The 27,223-nt window shown below is 37.6% G+C and overlaps 4 protein-coding genes and 1 long non-coding RNA gene across 5 annotated transcripts; 4 read left to right on the top strand and 1 right to left on the bottom strand.

The window, feature by feature from the left end:
* The first annotated feature begins 2,161 nt into the window (after nucleotides 1–2,161).
* Nucleotides 2,162–4,564, top strand: LOC133710332 (uncharacterized). Its single transcript, XM_062136376.1, has 3 exons — nucleotides 2,162–2,785; nucleotides 3,141–3,230; nucleotides 4,062–4,564. The coding sequence occupies exons 1-3, from the start codon at nucleotides 2,300–2,302 to the stop codon at nucleotides 4,152–4,154; spliced, it is 669 nt and encodes a 222-aa protein (XP_061992360.1). The 5' UTR covers nucleotides 2,162–2,299; the 3' UTR covers nucleotides 4,155–4,564.
* A 4,108-nt stretch (nucleotides 4,565–8,672) lies between these two features.
* Nucleotides 8,673–9,519, top strand: LOC133707974 (uncharacterized). The gene is made up of 3 exons (XR_009845468.1): nucleotides 8,673–8,959; nucleotides 9,044–9,136; nucleotides 9,225–9,519. It is a non-coding gene; the product is annotated as an uncharacterized LOC133707974 (long non-coding RNA).
* An 869-nt stretch (nucleotides 9,520–10,388) lies between these two features.
* Nucleotides 10,389–17,004, bottom strand: LOC133710618 (26S proteasome regulatory subunit RPN13). Its single transcript, XM_062136731.1, has 14 exons — nucleotides 16,845–17,004; nucleotides 16,629–16,709; nucleotides 15,396–15,488; nucleotides 15,187–15,246; nucleotides 14,746–14,784; nucleotides 14,564–14,638; nucleotides 14,409–14,475; nucleotides 13,935–14,016; nucleotides 13,374–13,492; nucleotides 13,244–13,267; nucleotides 12,253–12,347; nucleotides 12,089–12,166; nucleotides 11,914–11,968; nucleotides 10,389–10,729 (listed from the first exon to the last, which is right to left on the bottom strand). The coding sequence occupies exons 2-14, from the start codon at nucleotides 16,665–16,667 to the stop codon at nucleotides 10,602–10,604; spliced, it is 954 nt and encodes a 317-aa protein (XP_061992715.1). The 5' UTR covers nucleotides 16,668–16,709; nucleotides 16,845–17,004; the 3' UTR covers nucleotides 10,389–10,601.
* A 1,266-nt stretch (nucleotides 17,005–18,270) lies between these two features.
* Nucleotides 18,271–22,849, top strand: LOC133712530 (uncharacterized). Its single transcript, XM_062138628.1, has 8 exons — nucleotides 18,271–18,469; nucleotides 18,545–18,808; nucleotides 19,017–19,162; nucleotides 19,375–19,466; nucleotides 19,635–19,972; nucleotides 21,031–21,094; nucleotides 22,138–22,200; nucleotides 22,324–22,849. The coding sequence occupies exons 1-8, from the start codon at nucleotides 18,402–18,404 to the stop codon at nucleotides 22,513–22,515; spliced, it is 1,227 nt and encodes a 408-aa protein (XP_061994612.1). The 5' UTR covers nucleotides 18,271–18,401; the 3' UTR covers nucleotides 22,516–22,849.
* An 855-nt stretch (nucleotides 22,850–23,704) lies between these two features.
* Nucleotides 23,705–27,042, top strand: LOC133707812 (pollen receptor-like kinase 2). The gene is made up of 3 exons (XM_062133294.1): nucleotides 23,705–24,625; nucleotides 25,121–25,780; nucleotides 26,104–27,042. The coding sequence occupies exons 1-3, from the start codon at nucleotides 23,911–23,913 to the stop codon at nucleotides 26,769–26,771; spliced, it is 2,043 nt and encodes a 680-aa protein (XP_061989278.1). The 5' UTR covers nucleotides 23,705–23,910; the 3' UTR covers nucleotides 26,772–27,042.
* Nucleotides 27,043–27,223: the final 181 nt, after the last annotated feature.

The raw sequence follows: 27,223 nt of genomic DNA, 5'->3' as shown, positions 1-27,223 counted from the left end.
TATTGACGATAGATTTATGGCACGTTGTCATCGTATATTATGAAGATTTTAAAGACACATTGCTAAAAGCAAAATCTCAAAAGCAAAGTGTCATAATAAGCGTATTGCTTATCAAATCCTCAAGGGATTCAAATACATGAATGATTCAAGTTATGAAAGGTTGAAAGAGCCTGAAGCTCACTCATGGAATGCTAGCTCATATGTACTCATTTCGTTCTAGTCAACGAGATCTAAATTTCCTTAATGAGTACTATGACGAGACTACTATCGAATTCGAATTATAATTATAATGTTGCAACATATTCTAACTTTCGCAAAGTTATGAATTACTTAGAGTTCTTGAAAAGCTCATATGAGACATATCAATACACAAAGATATTGATGTGTATGACTAGGTATGCCATGATGATTTTTCAATGTTTTAAACTATACAAAGTTAAATGTTTCAATTTCTTTATATTGTTTAGCTATAACTTTGTGTATGATTTTGAGCATGTGAGATTGTTTTCTAACCTTATCATATGAGGTAAGGCTTATTGAAAATTGTCTAGCTTTTTTAGTATTGCTTTAACTTTGCAGGTATGAAATTTTGTGATGAGCCCCTATATGCAAAGCATACATGGTCTCACTTCAGTGATAGACACATCAAACCACTATACATGGTCCATGTAGCTTATCACATACATAATCGAGGCTTGCAACAATTAGGGGGAGCATCCGGAAGTATGCTACCTAGGACATATGCACGTTGTGCTCTTTTTGTCCTTCGACCAGAGTTATTTTTGTCCCACTAGGTTTTTGTTACCTGGCAAGGTTTTTAACGAGGCAACAATAAGCATGTCCAATACCATCATTTATTGGTGGACATCCAAGGGGGAGTATTGTAAATATTATTATCTATGTAGATGTCTAGGTAAATACTCATTAGTTATGTACTTTGATATAAACCCTACCTCTATATAAAGGAGGCTAATGAGACTGAATGAGAACACTTCTACTTCCTCCTTACTATTCTCTCTTCATCTTCTTCCTACTTTATAACAGGAGTCTTTTATTACACTTTTATTCTTTTGGTTTTTTTTTTTTTTGAATAAACTAACAATTCTTTATTAATTAGCATAGTACTCCTTTTCAATTACATCTATAATAAAATAGGGGGGAACAGACCTCCAGCTAGCATCTAGAGAAACAAAAAAAAAAAAAAAAAAAAAAAATAATAATAATAATAATAATAATAATAATAAAAGAGCATGATTAGCTAATTTATGTAATTTATGAGCCATAGAATTAGTTCGACGATAAACATGAGTAAAATAAGAACCTAGAACCTGCTGCAGATCGAAGATAATATTAGTAAATTTTTTTTTTCGATGACAGTAAGACAAAAACAGAAAACTAAAACATAAAACCTCTAGTAACACCCCCTCTTAGCTGATCTAAGTGGAACACTGAGGACATAGCAAGGGGTAAACAGAAAAGCATACAAAATTATTTTGAGAATTAAGTGCTAATGAAGCTAGGAGATTTGCGACATAGTTCGCTTCCCGGTAAACATGCCTGAATATGATGAAGTTGAATTGTTGAGCCAGAGTCCTGATATCTTGGACTAGAAGTTTAATTCGCTAAGGTACTTAATTCACATCTTCCATGAATGCAATCGATGAGCAACTTGGAATAACCTTCAACAGAAATGTTTGAATAATGATGAGGAAAGCAGTATGTAAACCACCCCTTAAAACAATTGCTTCAGCAATGAGAGCATTAGTATTGCCTAACTTTTTATTAGCAACAAATAAAGGGTTACCATCTGAATTCCGAATAACATAACCAATAGTAGCATTTCCAATTCTCACAGATCCATCGAAATTCAATTTAACCTGTTCAGTGTTAAAAGGTTGCCATTTAATATAAAAATATTTTGAAACTTTAGGAGTAGTAGTCTTAAGATTAGCTTGCATGTAACTTGAGCCAAACAAAATAGCTTGACATAAGGTGTTATGGGGTGTAGTAATTATATTCTGGAATACTAACTTATCAGTGAATTTGGTCATATCCTTTTTTAATTAATTAGTCTATACGTCTATCGTTCTCCAAAAAATTTGAAAATATTAGCCTACTTGCAGTTGTCTTTTAAACGCTACAAGGCGCGTTTAACAGATGCATTTGATACCATCCTACTTTTTGCACCGCTGCGTATTTATCCCCAATAAAAGGCTTCCATCTTCATATCAGTACAGAAGCTAAGCCTACAACTCACATAATCGAGAGCTAGAGATACAGAGAAAGGGAGATCATAAACATGGAAGAAATACGTAAGGCTGCTTTAGCTTACTACAATAACTTGCCAAAGGATCTACAGAAGCTGGCATCTACAAAATTCAAAGAAATTGATTCAAGTGGTGATGGCACAATAAGCATCGAGGAATTCAAGAAGAGTATGGGAAGCTCTTTCCACAACAACCCTGTGATCATGGAGAGAAGCTTCAAGGAGCTGGACAACAACGGAGACCGCAAGTTGGATTTCAAGGAGTACATCATTCTTTACTATCTTGTAGAGAGCGGTAGGGTGCTGATTTATTGTGCGGGCAATGGATGTAAGGCCGCACCTTTTCTCAAGGGACTCTATTTCACTTGCGTCGACTGCTTCCACCATAACAAAAATGGAACTTTCGATCTCTGCACCTCTTGCTACCACAATGCAGACTTTGATCATGAACACAAAAACTTTGTCGATAACCATGTGTTACTTCGTTCCAAGGCTGCTTGTTGTGAATCCACATCTGAGGTAACAATCATAAGTCATCTCTGATCTTAGGAAATTTCCTATCAAAACTACCGAAAGTTTTGATAGGAAATTTCCTCTAAGATAGGGTATATGATCGAAGACTCTCTTTTAAATACTAGTTTGATAACATAACAAATTAGACTATAGACTCCATCCATATTATTGATTCAATCATGATCCTATACTTTTGCATATATATCAATTGGAAACGTTACCTGACCATCTTCATTTTTATACCTACGAGCTAGGTGTAATAGTAATCCGCTCCGTTTTTCTTTTGGGAAAGAATATGATTCCTCATTTATAATACTACATATTTGAGTAATCATAACGGTGAAGTTATTTGAATGTGTAGCCATGCTCTCCTGGGTCTGATTCTCAGTCCAATCAAGTCAGTCGAACTGGATCAAAGGGAGTGCCAGTTAATCGATCTGGATCAAAGAGGGTGAGTTTGTTCTCTTAACAAGCAGTCGATTTCATCGATCCACATTTCAGTTCTTGTTGTCAACAACCACGTTAAAAGAGAGCTATACAAAATTTCTTTATATATACTAATTACATTTTTCTATGAAAGTAAGGTTATCGCATGTGATATCTGGACTTTTTTGGACTGAACATAATGATACGTAGACTTTCAGAGTTATTAAAAAGGTACCTGAACTTTCAAAATTACATCAATAAGGTGCTTTCATCTATTTTTCGTTATTATTCCTCCATTAATTTTAGTAACACATCAATGATGGGACTCGATGCAAAGGGGCATAAATGACTTTTTGCCTCAAAGAAGACCCGAAGGGCTTATAATTAAGACCACTCCCATCACTTTCTGCTCAATTTCTCTTTCAGTCAATCCCAAAAGAGAGTTGAGAGATTCCCACTTTGGGTGTTTTCCAAATAATAAAAATTATTTAAGAAAATATGATGTTGGAATGTTGGATATTGGTATTATTTATAAGGAGACAATAATTGAAGGTAAAGTTTGAGTGACATGTGTTTGTCCACGTTAGATGAGCTTATGACAGTCATTTTAATAGTAAATTTGAGTGAAAGTTTGATTTACCCCTGCATTGATGAATAATGGAAAATAGACGAAAACACCTTATTAATATGGTTTTGAAGGTCCAGGTACTTGATTTGATTATATTTTAAATTATACATTTTTTCGTTACTAACTCGGTAACTGGGTTAATATGCTCACCATCTGATACGTACACTGTAATAGCTAATCGGGTAATTGTTCTTTATTAATTGAATTTGTTCATAATTATTTCTGCAGAGGGCAGTACTTGAAGCAATCAAATCTGGAGCGAGTGTTGCACGTGCAGTAGGAAATATGGCTTCTGATGTTACTTCTTGCAGTATCATGTGATTGATCTACAAACCAGTTTCATCGTAGTTCGATCGATACGCATGATGCATCTTGGTTTGAATTAAAGCGTGGAGAGAATAAGGATCGTTGTTAATCCATGTTGGTAATGAGATTTATTTTTAGGGTGTTATTATCATTTTATCTTTGCTAGGGTTTTAATACATAAAGCCCTTGTATTACAAAGGTATCTTGCTATGAGTGTGTCCCACTACAAAGCTTTTATCTAGAGCACTACTAAACTATTACTACTAGGTGTCCCGTGCTTCCAAATGATTGTATCGGTTAATTTTTGTTCTGTTGACAAACAAATGGCTAGGAACTACCATGCATGTGTATAGACAATGTTTCTCCTAAACCTTGTTAACGTATTTAATTACTTCTTTGTAAGTGGATACCTAAGTTCAGATTAACCCCGATGGATGCCTTTGATATTATTGTTTCTTTTCAAGGTACATAATAAAGGAAAACATACTCAGCAAAATTAATTAGTGGATAGGGCGACATATCATACAATACCCAAAAGACAAAAATTGTTTAAGAACAAGAGAATTTAGGAGAATATTTGGATATTTTCATTAATAATAGAGAACTCTTTATATAGATGATTATATCTTCAATATCTTGCAGACTTGCAGTACAGGGAATCTTAATCAAACATTGATTTGGAAATCTAGAATATTCTACCATATTACAGCTAGAACATGCAAGTAATCCTGTTTGGGCAAGACACACGTAATTCGGGTTTTCTTTGACATTCCCTTTGTACTGTCCAAATATTGGTGCTTCTCACTGTTGTGTTTTAGATGATTACTCACAAGCGCACGATTGATTGTAGTATATTTAGTGCAAGCACGAGGTCTTTCCAACAAAGATTGAATTTCGAATTGATTCTAACTCAAATAACCAATTATTGAACAAAGAAATAAATAAATACTTGGGAAGATTGTGATGATTGAAACTATAACTAAATTGCTAAGAATAGATACAAAAGAGTTAAGAGAAGGGTTTTTCAGAAGGTTGAAAACTATGAGAATTGAATGCTAAGACTTTCAATCCACCACCTTGTACTTCTACTCTATTGCTAGCTAAAAACCATTGAATTCCATCGATCTCATGCTAAAGATTCCCGTACATAAGACTTATTGATCTCGGACATATGTCAAAGTTCTTCTGACTTATGAATTCTAACTTATTGATCTCGTATAGAACTCAAGTAGCCGAACTATAGTTTGCTTCACTTAATGATCAAGTTCAAGCAGGAAACATGTTCAACTCCATTTAGCACAAAAGAACTAGGAAATCATGCAAACAAGAATATCAACTATGATCAAGCACTTGTATTCTTAATTCACAACTCTTTAATCACAAGATTGAATTATTTTTTGGCACCTTAGAAAACATCTACTCTTTGATCAAGCCTCATGTTCCCCAACCAAATAATTAGTAAAAGATACCCAAGTCTTATTGGACCCGAGCAAAGACTTTGAATAAAAGTTATATTGAAACGGTAACTAAGATTTTAACATTGCAATCTAGAAATTCAATAGCAAACCAACTAAACAAATAGAATATTCATACTAAGGGCTTCATCTCAGCCCTAGATTAGGAATTTAGCAAAATGAATTGATAAAAATAAATAAGAAAAACATAGTGAATGAGGAATGATGATGGAAGTGACTCGTCTTGCTCTTATTGCATCTCTAATATGCTTTTCAAGCCCCTTCTTCTGTATCTCATGTTTTATTTGAGAGAAAGTCCTACCCAACATAGCTTTCTTGGCTCTTAATTAAGTCTCTTTATCCAGCTTGGAATAGGATTGCACTTTAATTGGAGAGAAATTTTCAAGATTTTTTTGGTATAAGAAGGAAACTCCTAATTGTATGTCATCCACATTCTATCTTGTTTCCATCGAAGTGCTAAGATCAACCGGCTTGGGCCTCACAAGTTGGATTTCCGAAAAGATATGCAAAACTCGTCAGAATCTGCCTTCCCAAATTAGGTTCACTTAAATTATCATAACTTGCTCTTGAAAGAATGCGAATGCACTTCCATAACACTCCTTAGAAAGCTAACATACGCATCTTTCCAATGATATATGTCCCGTCTGCTAACTCCTTGTGAGAAGGTACAATTTAATCCTCAAATTTGCTGCTCAGCAGAGGCAATTCTGGAAGCTTAGGATAGCAAGCACGCTTTCAATCCCATGTTCGACTTTAGGGTCCAAATCCTTCTTTTCTCCAACTTAACCTACAAAACACAAAAAGTAAATTACTCAAAAATAAAATAACTAAGCCTAGAATCCTCCATTTAAGGGTATAAAAATATATGAAATTATGAACCTATCACTCACATTAGCAGACTGTGTCGTCTGTTAATGACACTTCCGTTGATATCCAGCAAATTTCTGTATATCACTGCAGTCATCTTAGTATATATGCGTAATTCTTACTTTCTTATGCAATTATAAGAGAGAAAAAAAAATGTCTTCATCAGTAAAATCAGCTCATCGTCAGTATTATTGTTGGAAATACAAATTTTTAATATCATATTATTATAGTAAAGAATAAATAACTTGCTATCTTTTTCAGACCTAGCCGTCTCTGCTAGGGCTTCTCGGTGTAGGCTTCTTCACTGATAAAATTTCCAAATCTCACTTCTCTCCTTTAGATCTCATCTTTGTTCGATGGCTGACATCCGTTTTGAGGCTGAGGAGGCAGGGCTCCAGATGGATTCGAGCCTCGTGGCGTTGGGGACTGCAGGGGCTGCAGCGTTTCAGGATGGGAACTGGTACATGGTGGGCCGTTTGTTGGTGCCGAAAGCAAGGCTGCCCGGCTTCAAGGGTACTATTTCCACGATCTGGAATATCCGATCAGGGCTGACCATTCAGGATGCAGGGGAGCGCTTTGTGTTCCAATTTGAGAATGAAGGTGTGCGCAACCGGATCTTGCGTGGAGGCCCTTGGTTTTATCGGAATACTATGCTGGTGGTGGGAGAATACGATGGCCTCAGTCCGGTGGAGGAGGTGCCTCTAAATCTGTTGGAGGCCTGGGTAGCTGTGAAGGGGCTTCCTTTTGCTCTGAGGAACAAGACGGCGCTGGCCATGGTGGGTGCCTCTTTGGGGATGATGGTTCGAGTGGATCACAACGCTTTGAAGAGGAAAGAAGAAGAACAGCGCATCAAGGTGGTGTTTGATGTTCGGCGTCGGGTCCGGGTCTGGAAGGTGTTTGAGTTCTCACCGGTGGTGAGACCGGAGTTAACCTTCATCTTCGAGAAGGTTAAGGGTTTTTGCCGGGACTGTGGGCTTTTTGTTCATGATGCCACTGGTTGTGACAAGCTCTTAATCCGAGAGAAGGAGGAACTCCAAACTGGATGTACGGCAGTAGCCATGGCCGGGTTATCGTTGAACTCGGGGACAGAGACTGGTTTTTTCTTGAAGGACAAGTCTCTGTGTTTGAGCACTGCCGATCTGGAGGTTGGGTCGGGGTCTGTTGGACAAGGTGTCTTGGTGGTAGCTGGTGGGACGGGCGACCATGCACCGTCGACAACTGTCGAGTTCATGCCTTCCATGTTGTCTGGTATACCTAGGGTTTTGGAACCAGTGATCCACACCATGGAGAACTTGAAGCTGAGGGCTCCAATGCTGGTTGTTCCGCAGGAGATCGCCTCGGAGTCCGGGACTTTGATCCCTAGGTTATCTGCGACAGGTACCGAGGGTTCAAGAATGGAGTTTTCATCCATGCAATTGGTCCCGGTGGGGAGAAAGAGAAAGGCTGCATTTTATTTGGATCGCCTTGGGAAGAAGTACTTAACTTTCCCCGAGTCGAAGCTGGAGGTTGGGGAGAGTGTCTCTTTGATTGTCCAACACAAGAATGGTAAGCTTCTGGTCTCACCAAAGAAGAAGAAAGGGGGACGTCCTAAGGGAAGCAAAAATAAGATTAAGCATGCAGATGAACAAGCAGTGAAGAAGATACGTAAGTATAAGCGTAGAGGGAAAATTTTGAATTCTGATTCCTCAAGGGAAGCGTTGGATACTGCCACTGTGGAGGAGGTAGGGCCTATGCAGATGGGGGCAGATGAGGTTGTGAAGGAGCTCCCGGTTATGGAGGGAGAGCTGGAAGGTGACACGTCACCTTCTAGGGCTAGTTTAATTTGATTTTGGTATGGGTTGCAAAAACCGGAGCCTTAGTTGAAACCATTTTATGTCTGCTTCGAGGTTTCTGGGTTTTTGTAAGAATAAAGGTGCGTGGACTTCCTAAAAGGTGGGTGTACTAGGGATTTGTTGGGGTTTTATTCTTCTAGAATAGGGTTTCAGGAGGTTCTAAGGAACGATTCTTTCTGTCGACCCCATAGGGGTGTTTCGTTTTTGTACTGCTTGCTGAATATTAATGAAAGGGCTGACCTATTACCATCAAATAACTTGCTATCTTTAACCTTTACTTTATTACATTTACAATTCTGTTTTGCAGATAATGCTAAACGAATAAATAACTTGAAGAAGCTGGAAAACGTGAGCTCATTCAAACCAGAAGGCCACTGTTTCCTCAAAAGTTCAAAACCATTGGTTTCAATGGTTTTGAGAAGGAGGCGTTGTTTTCTATCAAAGCAGTCTTTGTAGAACTCTCATCTTGTGCTATAAAAGGCGTTCATACCCGGTTCTCTAATCACGTATAGCTTTAGGTTCTGATTAAGAAAAATGGTGAAAGACGTGAGTCCTGGGGCCATGATGATATGAAAGAAGATGACTATAGGTCTCCAGAGACTGACTGTGGCTCTAAACCACTCATCGAATCAATGATTTACCAGAGGTACACTCTTTGTCTCTGAGTTAACTACTTTGATCAAACTATAATATGTTTCTTTTGTGTATCATTGATTAATGTCTCTTTCAGGATCTTCACAACAAGTGAAGGGATCCAGAGAACTTGAGCTGACGAGGCCGACAAGGCTGATTGCAGTTTCAAAACCTAAAAGCCTCTTTACATGTTGGTATTTGTCTCTCTGTCTTTCTTCATGTTCCTCCAATGTGATATCTGTTTTGGATCTGATTTGGTATCATTTTTTCGTGATCAGTGTCAATGTGCTGATCAATGGCAAGATTTTTGCAAAACGGTGATGAAACATCAGCACATGATAGTGTGGTTCAGGCTCTGGATTAACTGCCATTGCCTGTGCATCTCTTGTTACTTGAAGGATACCATTGATCTTTGAAGAGAAAGAGGGATAAAGAATATGACGTAGAAATTGGATTAGTGATTTACCAGTATTCTTGCTACTGAGGTTCCATATATATGTAATTTGTAATTCAGAGATCAATAGATCAATGAGAACTACTTTATTTCAAACCAATTGTAACGAATTTTGTTAATGAGTTTGTTCTCTTTCTGTAGTTGTATAGATGATTCATGTTTGTGGCTATGGTTAATCATAACCTACCGATGAAAAATTTCATATAATCATAGACAATCCTTGTACATTTTACTTGCAACTAACAGATGCTTAATTATGTGCTTGGCTGTGACTTTGATCCTCTTTGAACTGAGCGTATTGCAAATGATAGATTTGAGCTTAGGACCTGAGTCCTATCAGATTCAGTTAGATTTGAGTTTATGACCTTGATCCTCTTTGAACTTAGCTCATAGATTTTCAGTAACTGGTTAGTCGCGAATGAATGATTCTTTGTTCTGAAAAAAAAAAAAAAAAAAGAATTCGCAGTTTAGAGCTGATCTCAGCTCTAACAAAGCTTCCCTTTATTTAGAACTGTGATTTGATTTCCTTTGCATAGTCTCGCTTCTTTGGAACACACACTCCCTGATACATGCACCCTTCAATTGTATGCAATTGTATTTGACTTGAAGTGGTGACCAATGCATTTGATAGGAGTCACCTTCATTGAATTTTTTTTTTTTTTTTTGGCAAAGCACCTTCATTGAATTCAAAAACCGATTTATCTATTAGTCTATTACTGTTGCTAACATGAATTCGACTTCTTTAATTTCCCGTATAATGTGCTTCAACTAGGTTTCGCCTAAATCAGGGACCATGCCTTCATTTATCGTGATGGAAAACTCTTGCCCAAGACTACTACTGTATGCGTTACTCGTTTAAGTTTGAACAAAGGCCATTATTTAGGCCACAACATGCCAAAGGAGGAGACATGTAATCTTCGGAGATGGTTAAGAGTTGCAAATTGGAACTTGTCCATATGTGTTCCAACCTACTTCTGAATTCAAAATGTAAATAGAAAATAAACCTTTTGAATATGATGTTTATTGATCTCTCTATGAAACACAAGGAAATCTAATTAAAAGAAAAAAAAAAATTATCCTTTCTTGTTGCTTCTTTTCCTTTCTTGAACGAGCCATGTATACAAAAGTTACAGGGAGACCAGATATAAGTCCTACAGAACGAGAAGGCCAAATGAACAGAAACGTTCAAAATGTGCCTGAACTACTGGGATTCATCCATGGGATTACAAGATTCAGATCTTAAATCCTTGTCGTCTTGCATTGATTCCTCGGATGTTTTTGAAACTGAATCCTCGAGTGCCTCAAGAAAAGACAATACTGTGAACTTATCTGCAAGAGAAGCTGAGATTAGTAGAGAAAACCACATTATAGCAGATAGATTAATCTCAAACATGTTGAGCAGTTCTCAAATCATTAGTTCAAAAATTCTAAAGACTGCAACATAGTATCAGCTAAAGCTCCAATCTCCATAAGCACCTCCCTGTAATACCAATGCTACCAACACTAGTAAAACCAAATTAGCGACCTGCCAATATGGCTCATCACTTCCTATACTGCAAAAAGCAAAGCCTCCAGAAAACCAAACTTGCACTCTGACAGCCACATTCCTCACCTGATCCACTGTCTCAATCCAACCCTAACCAACTACTTTTTAGTCCTTACACAAATTGCAACCACAAAAAGTAAACCACCATTCCAACCTAATCATCAGTTGCACACCCACTATACCCTAGATCCGAAATGTCCACACCAATCAGCCAAAACCTATGACTGTTGCCTTCAGAAATCACCTTCACCTTTCACTAGCAACCATAATCGAAAACAGTAACTGGAAAAGAAGGGGGGGGGGGGGGGGGGGGGGGGAAGACGACCATAATTCAAAACCCACATCCTAGACGGTACTAGAATAAAATCTGGAACCAAAAACTTAAGTCTAGTGCAGTTATGAGTGATGACTTTGTACAATGACAGTGAAAATGGGGTGGTATTGTACTGGGAGTTGACTTGGTATTCAGTGCTGTTACATTCGTATGTGGTATGGTTTTGATCAATGTTAGGAAAAAGTCTGTATCATTACCAATAATAAACAGATGAGCACAACGTTGGGCAATGGATTGTGGTATGCAGAGAGGAAATTCAACTTAATAATGTGAAAAGTGAAAAGTGAAAATGTGATACGAGTATGACATAAAAATTACCTTCCCTCTTATTATAATGATGGCAGAATCGACTTTTCTTTTATAAATAAAAAGTTTATCCATTTCTAATAAAACACAGAAGTTACAAGTGGACTTTAATTTGGAACTAAAAACGTGAACCATTTCAAAATTCAAATAAACTTGCTCGCGTGCTACTGTGTTGTTTTGGCAAGCTATTATGTCAGTCTAAATTGAATTTAACTGAATACTGTTTATTAAATGTGAAGCATAAAATCGACCACTGAGCAATAACACAATACCATAGTAACTTTAATATAATAGCAAGCTACAAGATTCTTATGCAAAGGTTCTTACATTTACTTGGGTCAATACCAAACTGAGTCAAATCTATCTGTCCTGTTCGAAGTACCTACAGATAATTGGGGAAAGATCAAGGCAAGTTCAGAATAATGATGATAATTATAAAAGGCAATTAACAGTGCCACCAATCATCATTGAGATTCCAAAAAATGTGGTTTCAGGTTCTTACATAATTGAATGAATCCATTTGTTGGCGGAATGGTGGACTCTGCAGCAACTCCAATATATCCTCCGGAGACCATTGACCCTACAACCTCAACAAAATCAAATGATGGAGCAAAAGCAAACTAAAGCATGAAATACTGAAAATTCAAACACCAGAATGCTGCATACCTCAGGCAAGTAAGATCCTAAACTCTGTTGCAGTGGCAATGTCTCAATCAATGGCAGAATCAAATCAGGTGTCAATATATCCTCCAAATTTATGCCTGGGCCCGAAGAAAAAAGAAAAGAAAAAACAATTAAGATGCAACTGTATTATGGGCCATTATGCAAATTTGATAGAAATTTTAAACTCATCGAGAGGCTTGACAGATCTCAGCTAAGAAGTTGCAACAAACAACTGACAATTTAAATTGATCTACACCTCTAAGAATGGCTCAAATTTGCATTATCATCCTGCCTTTAGAATGGTCAATTTTACCGGTTAAATTCTGCAATTAGAATCTAATGTACTACCATTCTGCGGTCAATTTTATCGGTTACAAATGATGTGGTTACGACCAATTTGCACCTTTGAACAATAAAGTAGCAGTGTGAAATTGAGACGTAACATATCTTTGAACCCTACAATCTTAGAAGACGGAAAAATCTGGCATATAGCTAAACAGCTAGGGGTTACGAATTCCAGACCACATGAAAGCAAAGTCAGCAAACCATGGACCTGGGCATCGCTAATAACAATAATAACTTGCATAAGCTAAAATAATGTTTCGGGGTTAGCATTTATCTTTTCCTTCCTACCTAGTACCACTTTCATAAGACTACAACAGCATTGATGCTAGTATTTATGAGTACATGTCCTAACTAATCTAGTAATGGAGGATCAAAGCACTTGACCATGGGGTGTATGAAATAATGATTTCACATTGCACAACATATCCAATGCTCCATGAATTTGCCACATTTTTTAATACAAACTAACAAGGAATTTTGGAGTACAACTATACAAAACAATAGATAGTTGGGAATTGAGATGATAAAAATAATGGCTGTAAGAAAATTCCTAAATGAAAAGCAGCATACACAAATTGATCATAAAAGTTCAGAAGTATTGCATTGCATTTGTATCTGTTGGAAAGAACATGAATAGTCAAATTATTACCTCCATCTGGATCCCCAGCACTATCTGCAACAGTATCATGAGATGAAGTGTAAGAGCATAGAGCAACTCCATGAAAGAAAAAGAAAAAACTAATATAAAACGTATACTTTAAGGAGATAACTAAGTAGACCTGCACGATCGATGTTACTCAAGATTCTTTGAAGATCTTCCAGCTTCACTGGGCCAGATGAAGAGGTTACATCGCTACTTGCTTCCGCACCCAAGTTTGGTTCCACCAAGATTCCAGCTCTGAAAGACGTAAGCAAATCATATCAGACCAATATACAGCAAATGTCAAGAATATATAGAAAGGAAAATCTCATTTGTAAATAAATAATAAAGGTATTGCATGCAACAGATTAATTATAATATCATAGGTCCTTTTAGGACAACAGATCAATTGAATTTTAGAATAGCTAAACTCATATATCATAGACTTTATAGGCCTGCCTGCAAAATTAGAATTTAAAGCTTAAAAGCAGTGAACAAGGTCATGAGTTAATAGAGGTAGTACGCCATATTGACAATCAAACAGAATCCAACTAAAAGCACCCCAAAACTTATTTGCCATTCCACTTTATAATCAGCAATGTTGTTTCATTATTTGTTGCAGAGTTCTGAGTCCAACCCCCACCCTTGTTACCCTCCCTTGAATCAAACACAAAGGTTGCAGGTTTCACTGTTATAATACCTTGATGAAATATCATCTTCAAACATATCACCAGCTGTGAGAGGAACTGAGCCATCAGGGCCTTCTTCTTCAAGTATCTCTTCTGAAATCAGTAATATAACCCAAACATCAAACTTGATGCAGAAATATAGCAGAACACATACTATCCTCTCAAAATTTAAACAACACTAAACAGTTCAATCAAAAATTTAACTCTGTGTGCTTTTTAAATTTATTTTATAAGACTTTCCTAATAAGATCCAGGTTGACATGGGATTTTTCGAAATGTAAATGCTCTTATGGGACATGATATGATGTCAATATCAATCAATTAATATCATAGTATTAAATGCTCAGAGTTAAAAATAATTCAAGTCTAGGTTTGGGATAAAGTCTAAAAATTTTAGACCTGCAGTTACTGGAAACTTTAAGGAAAGACACTACACATACTTTATAGAAGAGCTAAGCTAACCCACAATAATAAATTTGACATACCTATCGGTCGATTGATGTAGTAATTAACGGAGGTACATAACTGTGTGTCATCTTCAGCTTTCGGCTCCTGGATAAATGAAAGAATCTAAATCTTAGAACTACTAACATGTTAAATAAAAACAAAATAAGGAAAATGGATACACAATTAACCTGACCTGCATCCAAAAGAAAAACTTCCTATCATCTGTGTTGAACTTCAGTATGTACACCCTTCCTGATGCTTGATTAACCTAAGTGAACCAGAAGTGAAGTGATGATATTGAACCTTACACTAGGGGGAAGGGGAGGCCAATTTAGATCATTAAACTCAAAAATTCTAAGATCAGGTGAAGTATACCTTTTCAAAAACTGCCTCATCAGGAAAAACAATCTGATCCTGTAGTACCTTTTGTTAAGGATATTTAAGACACACTACTATATGCGTGTGTGTATGTATATTATATATATATATATATATTAAAGAAAATATGAAGATAAAGTTATAAAAAAAAAACACGAATGGAACAGGAACCAGTCAAGAGAATAAGATAGGTTGCACAAATAGAAAAGGGATACTAAGACGAAGCACAAGGATAAATACAAAGACAGCCAAAGAAATAAGAACAACAACAACAAAAAAATAATAACAAAAAATGAAAAGTTTGAAGTTTTCAAAGCAAGGAGCATGCTTCAATCAATCAAACATGAAATCCACAGTTCCTGCACCGAAGACCGGCTAGAAAATCGGATGAACAGTTTGAAGAGAAAAAAATAAATAAATAAAAAGGAATCAGGATACATCTTCAACTACATTTTGATTCCGATCAAGCCACTGGAAATGCACCAAACCCTCCTCACCCTGATACAAAAAGATAGATTTCACTCTAATTGGTTGTGCCAAAAATGAGTTTAAAACCTTAAACAAAATATTAGATAGAAAATTAGATTGTATTCTATATGCGAGAATTAGGGGAAAAAAATTATCTAAAACTTTGTCTTATACCATACCCTTGCTATGCGAACAAGTCCTTTACGAGTATCAGGAATAACCCTTTTCCCCTCAAAAGTCATTTTACCAGCTCGAAACTCCAGCATAATTTCCTGCCAGTAGATATTAGTTTAACAAAGCAAGAATCATCTAAAAAGAAGGGAAAACAAAAAAAAGAATACATAAACATTTGAAAGACACACACACATGCACATGTATGAATGTATGCGGCGCTTTGCTCTTACTAGCTAAAATTTAATGGTTTAATAACAACAATGTAACGGCAAAGCGGAAGTAGCGAAGATTAAGATTAAAGTTGTGTGTGGTACTGGGAGGTTGTATACTAGCTCCTTTCATTTGGGCAGGGGGTTACAAGACACCAGACCAATACTATTTTAAGTATTAATTATATAAAACCACAAAGTCAATTAGAAAGAGGATCCAAGCATTACAATATTGTCAGTGTGAGAAACGAATTCCTAAAAACATAAGGACAGCTTTTCCACCTCATTTACTTACCTTCGTAGCATACAATAAGTAAGGAAGACAGTAAAAACTACAACCTTTATGATTTTTATTTTTTCTGGGACAAAAACATTCTTTATTTTTCAGTGTACCATTATGATATGAACAGAAAATTTGATAAGTGTAATGATATGAATAGATTCGAAACACTTCAAACTAGCAATTCATAAGCTCCCTCTAATCGTTAAATTCACAGAAACTTCACCTGCTCAATGGATATTTCCCTACAAAATTGCTCATCCACGTTGTCTTTTATCTCATCCGAAAACACAAACAAACCTAAAGTCCTATCTATACGAAAACAAAAAGTGTCTACAAAGGCCAAAACAGTATTCGCGATGTTACTCTTCCCACACACCATCAAGAAAAGTTCCAATCCATCTCCTTCCCAAAACAACTTCTCAATACCATTTCATCCCAACTACGACTATCCCACTTTCTACTCTCTCACCCAACTTCAGGGCACCCCGAAACAGAATCGTAACCCGAAAAACAAGTCTCCACAGCCAAAATGCTCAGCCCCGAAACCCCCCCCCCCCCAACACTTGCAACATTCTATCTTCATCTTACCTAAGTCTCTTCTGAAACCGACTAGATAAAATTCAATTCAAAATCTTCTTCTCTTTAACAATCAAACAATTAGTTAAACCTAACATAACCATATCACTCTAACCCCAAATTTACATGCAATTACAGATACAATTTAGGTGGCCGGATGAATATGATACCTGCATTTGTGGAAAAGCGTCGGTTGAAGACGAACCCATGGCTTCAATTTATCTCAGTTTGCGACCTTCAACGGCACAAAGCTACAGAATTTATTGTAGAGAAAAGATTAGAAGAGATTGATGAAATAGGAAAGCTTTGAGTGGCGTATTGGAATAACCCCAAAACCCTAGAGTGAAAGAAACAGAGAGAGATTGATAATCATAGTGATTAAGTACCTGTAGAGTGGAGGTAAAAGGCGTTCTGAGTTTTTGATGGTGATGAAAGTTTCAGAGAGAAAGAGAGAGAGGGGTGTGAGCTTGTCTGAGACGAGGCGGTGGTGGTGGGTTGGGCACTGGGCGGACCAGAGAAGAGAGAGAAGAAGAAGTTGGGCTTCTCAACTCAGGGCATTGCTTTCATAATATTTACGGATGTACCACCCATCAATTTCATAACATCCGGCCCAAAACCAACAAGCTTTTGTTTTTTTGTTTTTTTTTGGAAGAGAGGAAGAAATTATTATTATTTACAATCGTAAATGAGGACATACAGAATAAACTCCGGAGCGTTTGAGAACCATTCTTCCTCATCATTAGAGTCAAACCCATAACTAGCAAACCTGTGAGTTACTCGAGTGGATGTTGAATTCCAATCGAAAGTAATTCATGGGAGAAGAGTTTTAATATCCTCCATTAAATTACCTAAGGTTGTTGAGCTTTCACCATCCTCACATATAGCCTTTACAGCTAAAAGACAGGCATTTTGAACAAATGCATTCCTACTTTCATAGCTTGTAACAGCTCTAGACCATGTTCAATTGCAAGAAGTTCTACATGAAATGCTGAAGTAACATACCTTTTATGGTAAGCAAATTCAGCAATGAACTTACCCTTTTCATTATGTATGGCACCTCATACACTACCATAAGTGGCTGACATCAAGAAAGCTCCATCGACATTCAATTTTAATATCCCTGCTAAAGGCGGATGCCAAGGTTGTTTCCTTTAAGTCTAGGCAAAGTCTGCTTTCTAGAAACCTAATTAGCTCAACTATACTCCTTTGACGGCCTCAACAATTAGATGAAAAACCTCATCGCATTATTGTGTTTTGTGTGTGTGTGTGTACCAGATGCATATATATTGTATTTATTAAAAAAAAAAAAAAAATAGTTGTCTGATTAAGCAACCACACGCATTTTTTAATCTTAAAAATGCGATACCTAATTTCTCGTTTTCATTTTGCAAAACAGAGTTGGTGCTAAAATTTTTTTGAAGAATATCTCCTCACTCACTTACTACATCTCGCTTTTGGAAATTGATTTATAATATGATCTACTTGCGATGATAAATGAAATTGGAAGAGGTACCCTAAAAAAAACTCTCTAATGTTTAAGTCAATTTGTGCTTGAGATATAGTAAGTGAGAGTGAATGCGATTGTTTACCTCAAATGTTCACTATACCAAGTAATTATAGTGACAGCGTATCCTTTTCTTGACAAATTCAAACACTGCCTCTTTGACTTGTATTGAGCGAAAATCCCCATTAATATTTTGCACCCCACAAACAGTTTTTCGAAAAATCGAGGTTTGTATCTCGAACATTTTCCAAAATCGAATACGACCAAAATCCAAGGATTACACTGTAATTTAGCTCTCGGCCAATGACCAAATTGTAATTAACATACCAACACCACTAAAGACGCTGCAAGTTTTCAAACAAAAGTGGGAACGCCGTGAAGACCACAAAGCAAACTCAGCAAATTCGCAAACTTTCAGAATAAGAATTCACAAGCTGAGATGGAGAGCAAGGTCTTTGTCCAATACAACCACACCGATCCCTGTGCATTTGCGCGCTGGACTACCAAGTATTTACCTTTCCCTTTTCTCCCTCAGAAGATTTTCCCCCTGTAATTATTTATTAAACATGGACTTTTTTGCAGGGAAAGCTTCCAGTTCATGTCAGCCAGGCCTTGGCAACAAGTCATCGACTTTTATTCCGATGTGGTAAAGGGTCAGAAGCCCTTGTCTGCGTTGTTGGGTACTTCTTGTTTGAGTAAAAACAGAATTTACAATAGTGTAGAGTGTGTAAATTCTCAAAATAGGGGTGGGAGGTGGGCAAGACTGACGTTCAAGATTGTGGTTTCGTATCATGGGGGTTCCTTTGATGGGTGGCAAAAGCAGCCGGACCTCTACACTGTCCAAAGGTGCTAGCTTTGGTAAATTTTCATGTTTTTATGTGCATTTGAGAGTTACCCAAGTTGAGTTTGCTGTGGTTGTTTGGTAAATTTTTCATGTTTTTATGTGCATTTGAGAGTTACCCAAGTTGAGTTAGCTGTGTTTGTTTGTGGTTTTTGTGACTGTAATTGAAGCACTTGGTGTTTTGCTCTTACATTGTTGTGGCATTTTGAACAGTGTTGTTGAACAATCTCTTGGGAAATTTGTTGATGAGAGGAAAGCCCAGATGCTGAAAGACAGAGGGTTGCCATTGGAAGGGGCTGCTACTGTCGCGGGACGGACCGATAAAGGAGTGACAGCCCTTAATCAAGTTTGTTCTTTCTGTATGTTACAATATCGTGCACACTCTTTTTCTTTGCTTGTTTACCTTACAATGTTCAGAGTAAAGTTTTCACTATTTAAATTTCAAAGAGTATCGATCAATGGCTACCTTGTTGTTATATGGAGAATCTTGTTTTAGGGTCAATTGAGTTTCCCACTGAATGCATTTTGGAGTTTGGAGTTCTTCTAATGTTGCTCCTTTTTGACTTTTTAGATACTTGGAGAAAGGATGTGCAATCTCAAGATATTGCAGATTCTATAAATAGTGCAGCACCAGGAAAACTCAGGACAGTATCTGTTACTGAGGTGTTGTTTTGCTCTGATTTTCTAGAAATTGTGCGCTGTAAATATTAAATCCACTAATCATATATTTCTTGCTTAAATTCTTTTAGCTTGGTGAATCTGGATACCTATCTGCTTTTATCTTTGGCTATTCCTTTTACTTTTGCTGACAGCTAGTCTATCTTACTATAGGTGTCACGTGTATTCCATCCAAATTTTTCTGCCAAATGGAGGCGTTATTTGTATATGTTTCCATTTAATGATGATGAGGAGGACGGAGAACAAAGCAATGAGACTGGAGAGAATACTCAAAAATTTAAGATTAAAGATAATCAGCATGAAGTGGTATCTGATAAATGCAATGAGGAAAATGTTGGAAACTTAATCATCACTGATGACGTAGAGTTTGAAACTGAGAAGAAGCCACGGATGTTCAGCGTAAGCAGGGTGAACAAACTTTTACAGAAACTAGAAGGAAAGTTATTATCATATAAGCTATTTGCACGCGACACCAAAGCATCCAGAAATGAGTAAGAATTATTATTCACTTTCTCATCAGTATTTAGAGGCTCATCATTTTTCACATTATAGCTTTGTCTTCCCTTGCAACTCAAATTAGCATCATTGTTGCTTGTTCTTTCTGTGCCTCCAATTTATATCATTTAGTAACCCTTGGTATGTGCATTGTCTTTCATTGGTTTGGTCACGACCATTGTTAAATATGATTTTCATTGATCTGTATGTTTACAATTGTACCATTATATAGCTAAGATCTGCTCTACTGTTACCAACATAATTCAATGCTATAAATACAAATATTCAAAACTAATCTACAGTTACACAATCAGTTTTGATTGTGGAGAGGTTACACAATCAGATTTGATTGTGGAGAGGAAATCAATCTAGGAGAGTGATTTTCTCTAACAACCATTTTACTTGTTCCCCTCACCTTTTCATGCAATGGAGTCCGGAGAAGTAGTTCTTATAATATACATGTCCATGGGTCAATGCACTTCTTCAGTGTGTGCATAATGTGTACTTCATTGACTGATCCTGATATTCTAGCACAAAAAATAAAGCAAATTTCTAGCATGAAAAAAGGAAGCAAGTTCTTTTTTTTTTTTTTTTTTGTTTTGTCAGGATTAAACTTGATCTGAGTTTAGAATGCCTTTCTTCTCCATTAAATACAAAGGGAAATTTGGAAGAATATCAATACACAGGGAAACAGGATATAGTAGCATGAAACTCTTTTTGTCATGCACATCTGGTTTTTATCCTCTTGTATTTTTTTTCCAATATTAAGGAAAACGGTGCTTACTTTTATGACCAGTGAATATTACTTATATATGCACATAATGAGGTCCAGTTATATCTTCTCTAATAATTCCGATTCAACTGGTTCAAGTAAAATTACTGATAAAAAAGGTTCAAATGTTATTGCACTGTCTGGGTTCTGTTAAATCGTATTTTTAATTTCGTACTCAAGGATATAGCTTTTTGCTACTCAAAGATCCCCTTAGTATTGACTTAACTTATCAAGAGGACCTTGTTATTCCATCTGCTAACTGTAGCTGTTTATCTATTTCAGGGGTCCACCAACAGAGTGTTTTGTCTTCCATGCTCGAGCAAGAGAGTACAGATTACCGTGTTCGGTATGTATTTGCTATGTTACTAGTCTAGCAGAACTTTTCTCTGTCTCCTCTCTTTATATTTCCCCATCAAATAAACATCTCTTAGGTTCACTTCTTTTCAGGTTGGAGAATGGAACTCCATTGTTTAGTTTTTGCACCCATATAGGTTTGCATGCATATTAGCAGATACGACTTAAAATGGTGACATAACTTAAAGAAGTTATGTTCTCTGACAGAAATAGGAACAGCATATACCAAAAGGGGGAAGTTAAGAAAAATAGAAAATACATACTTTCTCGGTTTGACCAAAAGGAACTCTAAGCTTGCATTCACTTGGGCAATTGGAGCCTAAGTTTGCAGCTAACCCTTCTGAAGTTCTGGAAAATACCAGGTTGTAACGACTACTGTCAGGATATTTGTCTATAATTGAAGAAATTTCAATTATGAAGGCCTTGCCTCAACCTTCAGGTAGTAAATTGTGGGTTGTGGATCTTGTAGGTCTTTGATTACGTCATAGATTAGAGGAAAAGGAGTCTTAGAAAATGCTCATTATTACTGAGGTGTCTGGCACTTTGTAGCCCCCAGACTTTTCAGGTAGCTTAAATTTGGATTGGCTTTGAATGAATTGTTGCCACGTATTGCTCGCAATCAGAAGTGTCTTCCACCTTTAAGGTGTAAATGCTTGTGTCCATATTTGTCTTCTTATGGTTCTGTACATCAGTTTGTAGGATTCATTTAAGTACATGTACTTGCCTATGAAGAAATTTATAGTTAGGACATATGTAATAAAGCAGAATGTACATGATTCTCTTTACTTTTATTCATATTTCAGTTGGTACCTAATTACACATGAAAAATGATATGGAACCATGTCAAGCTTTATTTAAATGCTCGGGAATGCCTTGGTTGTTTTTAGTTTGAATCCCTAACTCCAACCGATTTAACATGCTTCAAATAATTACATCAGTTCCAGCTTCAAGTATTACATTTGTGTTCTGATTGTAGTGATCTGACAGAAAGTCTACCTACATATATGTGTCATGTATTCACACTGGTCTTTGTAGGAGCATGAAAAAGGGAGAAGGGTCATGTGTATCGAACTGGTTGCCAACCGATTCTTACGCAGGGTAATAATTTTGTTTAATTTTTTTTTTGCAAAATGATCAAACCTGAACTCCTTCGGCTTCCCTTGAACCTATATCAGATTTAACCAAAGAGAAAATAAAATTGAGGTTTACCCTTTTCTGCAGATGGTTCGGGTTCTTGTGGCAACCTCAATTAGGGAAGCCGCTGCAGGTGCAGATGAGGACGCATTGCTAAAACTGATGGATGCAACATGCAGACGTGCTACTGCTCCCCCAGCTCCACCCGATGGTTTATGCCTTGTTGATGTTGGTTATGAAGAATTCGATCCACTAGATTGCCTCATCTCGAAGGAGTAAATCGACTAGGAAATCGACATAGATGCAGCTTCCTACATTTAGATGAATTTCACAAAGTAGGCACTCCATGATTTTGACGGAAATGCAAGTCATCCAGTGGACTTAAAATTTCACATTCATTATGTATCTTGTTGTACGCGTTACATTTGTTAACACTTCTTGTTCTTGTTCAATTGTCACATGTAACCACTTGGTAGAGAAATTTTGACAGATGTTGAAATTTGGCTTTGACTTGTGAGAGCTAGTCCATTTTAGTTCTTTGATGCTGTCTGGGTAACCAGGTCGGTTGTCTTTTAACCAAGAAATATATTGAATTGGCTGATTGTTTATTATCCTTTTCTTGTTCTAGTCATGTTATGTTAATGCCTCATTGGGTTGTTTATTAAATGTGATGAGTGATAACAATAATTGATGAGAAAAAGATGGGTAATTGAGTCACCTCCTGCTATTTTTGAGCTTTTGAGCAAGGTACGTACTTGCGAGATGGGGAGCTCAAAACAGTTCCTCTTTCAATAAGAAATGAAACAACACTACTAAAAAAAAAAAAAAAAAAAGATGACCGGCAAGGCATGTTTGAACAAGTGGTTATGCACTTGTGCACAATGACGATCAATTCAAGTTACGGCTCATGAATCACCTTCTGCTAATTCAGATTAAGTCCAGAGTAATGCAGAGAGGTGATGCATTTAGGCTTTGCTCATAATAATCCATGGAACAAGTCGACTTGCCAATGTGGTAAAGAAATACTGAAATACTTTTGATGTTTTACGGTTGTTTTCTTTTCACTATCAACTTTCTGGTTTTGGGCGTCAGATTGACTAAAGTATCATAGTTATAGCACATTAGGATAAAAAGGGTTCTGATTGCAGAATTGCAGTACACCCCAAAAGACAATACTTGTGTAGATAAGTGAAACACAATGAAGCTTTGGCATTGCTAACCATTTATTGAAACCGAGAGTTCTGAAACACCACCAACTTAAAATAGGCTAGGTGCAAGACAATGCTTAAATTTTGTTAAAGGTGGTCCGGATTACTCTCTAACCTGAAAATTAAAAAGGAAGTTGGTTGACTTTGTCAACCTTTGCCACCCCTGATTTCCTTTCCCCTCCATTTTGACCCATGTAAACAGCCTTTCCAACTTCTATTCTTAGCGCCTTCTCTCTCTTCCTTCCCTCTCTCTCTCTTCCCTCACTCACTCTTTCTCTTTCTCTCTCTCTCAATGCCATCACAAATTCCACCACTATCAACAAACCTTCAGAGCTAGCCTTCTTCTTCACCCGCACCCCGGACTCCATTTTGCAGCGGAGCCCCTTCTTAAAGGGCGCACACGCTGCCCCTATTAGTGCGTGTACAACCTGAAACCTACACATATTTACGTACACCGGCCATTAATATGAAACGTAGCAAGATGTCCCGCTGCAGCATGCGCATGCGGCGCAGCGTGCATTGGACATTGTTTCCTCAATGTTCTTTGATTCTTCTCCTTCTGTTTCATATTAACGTTGCCTCCTCAGCTGCACCCCCATCAGACCCCACAGACACCCTCCTCAAGTTCAAGGACTCACTCAAGATTAGTGGTAATGCGCTGAGTAATTGGGTGAAGACCACGCCTCCGTGCGATGGCAGAAAGGCGAATTGGGATGGCGTTCTTTGTGGCGAGGGGAAGATTTGGGGCTTGCAGCTTGAAAAGATGGGGTTAAGCGGCCACATTAATGTCACAGCACTCACGCAGCTTCCAGACTTGAGAACCATAAGCATGATGCAAAATAATTTTGAGGGTTCGTTGCCGGACTGGAGGAAACTTAGTGCGTTGAAAACGTTGTATATGTCTGAAAATAAATTCTCGGGGGACATTCCCTCCGACTTGTTCCAGGGAATGAAGCAATTGAAGAAGCTTCATTTGGCAAATAACCAATTTACGGGTCAGATTCCCAAGTCGTTGACAACCTTGGATAAGCTGGTGGAGCTGACCCTTCAAGGGAACAAATTTTCAGGCAAAATACCAGATTTTCCACAAGTTCGATGGACTGTCTTTAATGCGTCCAAAAACGACTTGGAGGGTGAGATCCCAGACAGCTTGAGAAAGTTGAGTGCAGACTTCTTTGCTGGTGAGCCATGCGTTCTCTCTCTCTCTCTCTCTCTAACATCTGTTAGTACTTAATTCTCTATAACAGGTCTTCCATGCATTTTTCTTATTTTTACTATTTGGTTCTATAAATGCTAGAGTCAAACTCAGATGAATGTGACATGAAGAAATGATGAAAAGAAGAAAGATCACTGCAGCTTAAAACATTTAAACATGCCGAATATTAGTTTCTGGATCGATTCTCAGCTGAGGTTGTGCTTAGATCCAAAACTACGACGATCATCTCTTATGTAAAACACAGTATCATTACACCAATTATAGGAAGATGATTCCATTTCTTTTAAAGTTTGGGAAATCTGCATTAAGCTCAAAAGCTCTCTTGATAGGAAAACCATCAAATTAAGTCTCCCTTAAGCCATACTCAAGTGCATTTGAAACAATTAAAGTTATATAAAGACCAACTAAAGCAGTAGGCAATTACGTACTAACAGTATGATTTAACTGCCTGAACGAGCAGGGAATAAAGATCTATGTGGAGCTCCATTACATGCATGCTCAGCTCCCTCCTCACACGTTAATACAGAGAAGCCCACGGGTGTGAGCACCGCCCTAATTGTGATTATGATTGTGATAGCAGTCATATCCATCGGTGCGGCAATTTTCTTCATCATCGTCAGACGTCGCAACAAAAGATCCGAATACTTATCATCAAATATAGAGGCTCCACCGGCACCATCAGTCCATAACAGATCGGTATCACCAGTTCCAAAAGAACCAGACCAGGTTAGCCAAACCTCAGAGCACTCGAGTAAAGGAACGGGAGGAGGAGGAGGAAGCAGTGGAAAGAAGGCTGATAGCTTGAAGCTCTCGTTTGTCCGAGACGACAGGGAAAGGTTTGATATGCAAGACTTGCTAAAAGCCTCCGCCGAGGTGTTGGGCAGCGGCAGCTTTGGGTCTTCTTACAAGGCCGCGCTGCTGACTGGACCGGTGATGGTTGTGAAGAGGTATAAGCAGATGAACAATGTGGGAAGAGAGGAGTTCCAAGAGCATATGAGGAGAATAGGGAGACTGGGACACCCTAATTTGCTTCCACTTGTGGCTTATTACTATAAGAAAGAAGAGAAGCTCTTGATTACCGACCATGTTCCGAATGGCAGCTTGGCTGTTCGTCTTCATGGTAAGTTCATCTTCATACATATATATCATATACAACTTGCATTATGTGCATTAATTGCTCGATCATATTCTCTAGTGTATTATATTCTGATTAGTTCCCCAGTTAATTAAGTACGTACATTAACAACAGTCATATTGTGAATCACATTTTGAAGCGAGCTAAAAAAATTAAAATGTGAGTACCTATAGCAATATTGCTCGTACAGATAGTCTAATTTGATATATTAATGTATAGGGTATTGAGGTACGTTATTCATGCAAAAGGAACTTAGATGTAGTATTAATCGCCTAATTATGCTGGCTCGATCTGTTGCACTTTCTCAGGACACCAAAGCTTAGGTCAACCAAGCCTTGACTGGCCAACGCGTTTGAAGATTGTCAAAGGTGTAGCCCAAGGCTTAAAATACCTCTACAGTGAGCTGCCGAGCGTAATCACACCCCACGGCCACCTGAAATCCTCGAACGTTCTTCTCAGCAAATCCTTCGAACCCCTCATCACCGACTATGGCCTAATTCCTGTAGTTAACCAAGAGCATGCTCAGACCCTAATGGTGGCGTACAAGTCCCCTGAGTACGTTGCAACCAAGCGGATCACAAAGAAGACCGATGTATGGAGCCTCGGTGTGCTCATCTTGGAAATCCTAACAGGGAAGTTGCCAACCAACTTTTTGCAACATGGTAAGGGAAGCGAGGAGGATCTGGCGAGCTGGGTGAACTCGGTGCCTAGAGAGGAGTGGTTCACGCAGGTGTTCGATAGGGAAATGGGTGCAAACAAGAACTGCGAGGGGGAGATGCTGAAGCTCTTGAACATTGGGTTGGATTGTTGCGAAGGGGATGTGGAGAAGAGGTGGGATATGAAAGAGGCTGTGGAGAGGATTGAAGAGTTGAAAGAACAGGAAAATGGTGGTGGTGGTAGTGGTAGTGGTGGCGGTCTGAATGAGGATCTCATGTCTTCTTGCGCTAGTGAAGGTGACACCACGAAGATGGTGTGAAGGTGATGATCTACTCTTCTGTCTCTCTTTATTAGACTCTCCAAGATCAATAGGTTTTGATTAAGTGACTGAAAACTTAATTCTTTGTATTGATCTGTGACGCCCCTAAAACCCTAGGCATGATGAGCAGATGACATGCAAATGTTTGTCTATAAGATTTGGCTTTATGAAGTAAGCTAGGCTTCTGGACAAATATGCCTTAAGTATGATTTCATAACGTAATTGATTAATTCTACTAACCATGCATTATGCCAAAAATTCCAAAATTTATTACGACACGTCTAAATTGCCAAGTTCAAAGTAAGGATAAATGCAGTATGTTCTTTTGCTCATTATATATGCTCAAATTAATTTTGTTCCCGCATAGGCTCAGATCTATGCAAAGAGGTTCAAATTGTTTTTCTAAAGTTCATATTCGAATTATGTCCTTCAAAAATTTTCAGCTTATGGTT

Source organism: Rosa rugosa, chromosome 5 (genome assembly GCF_958449725.1).
Source record: "Rosa rugosa chromosome 5, drRosRugo1.1, whole genome shotgun sequence".
NCBI lineage: Eukaryota > Viridiplantae > Streptophyta > Magnoliopsida > Rosales > Rosaceae > Rosa > Rosa rugosa.
This window is presented reverse-complemented; position numbering and strand designations above follow the sequence as displayed.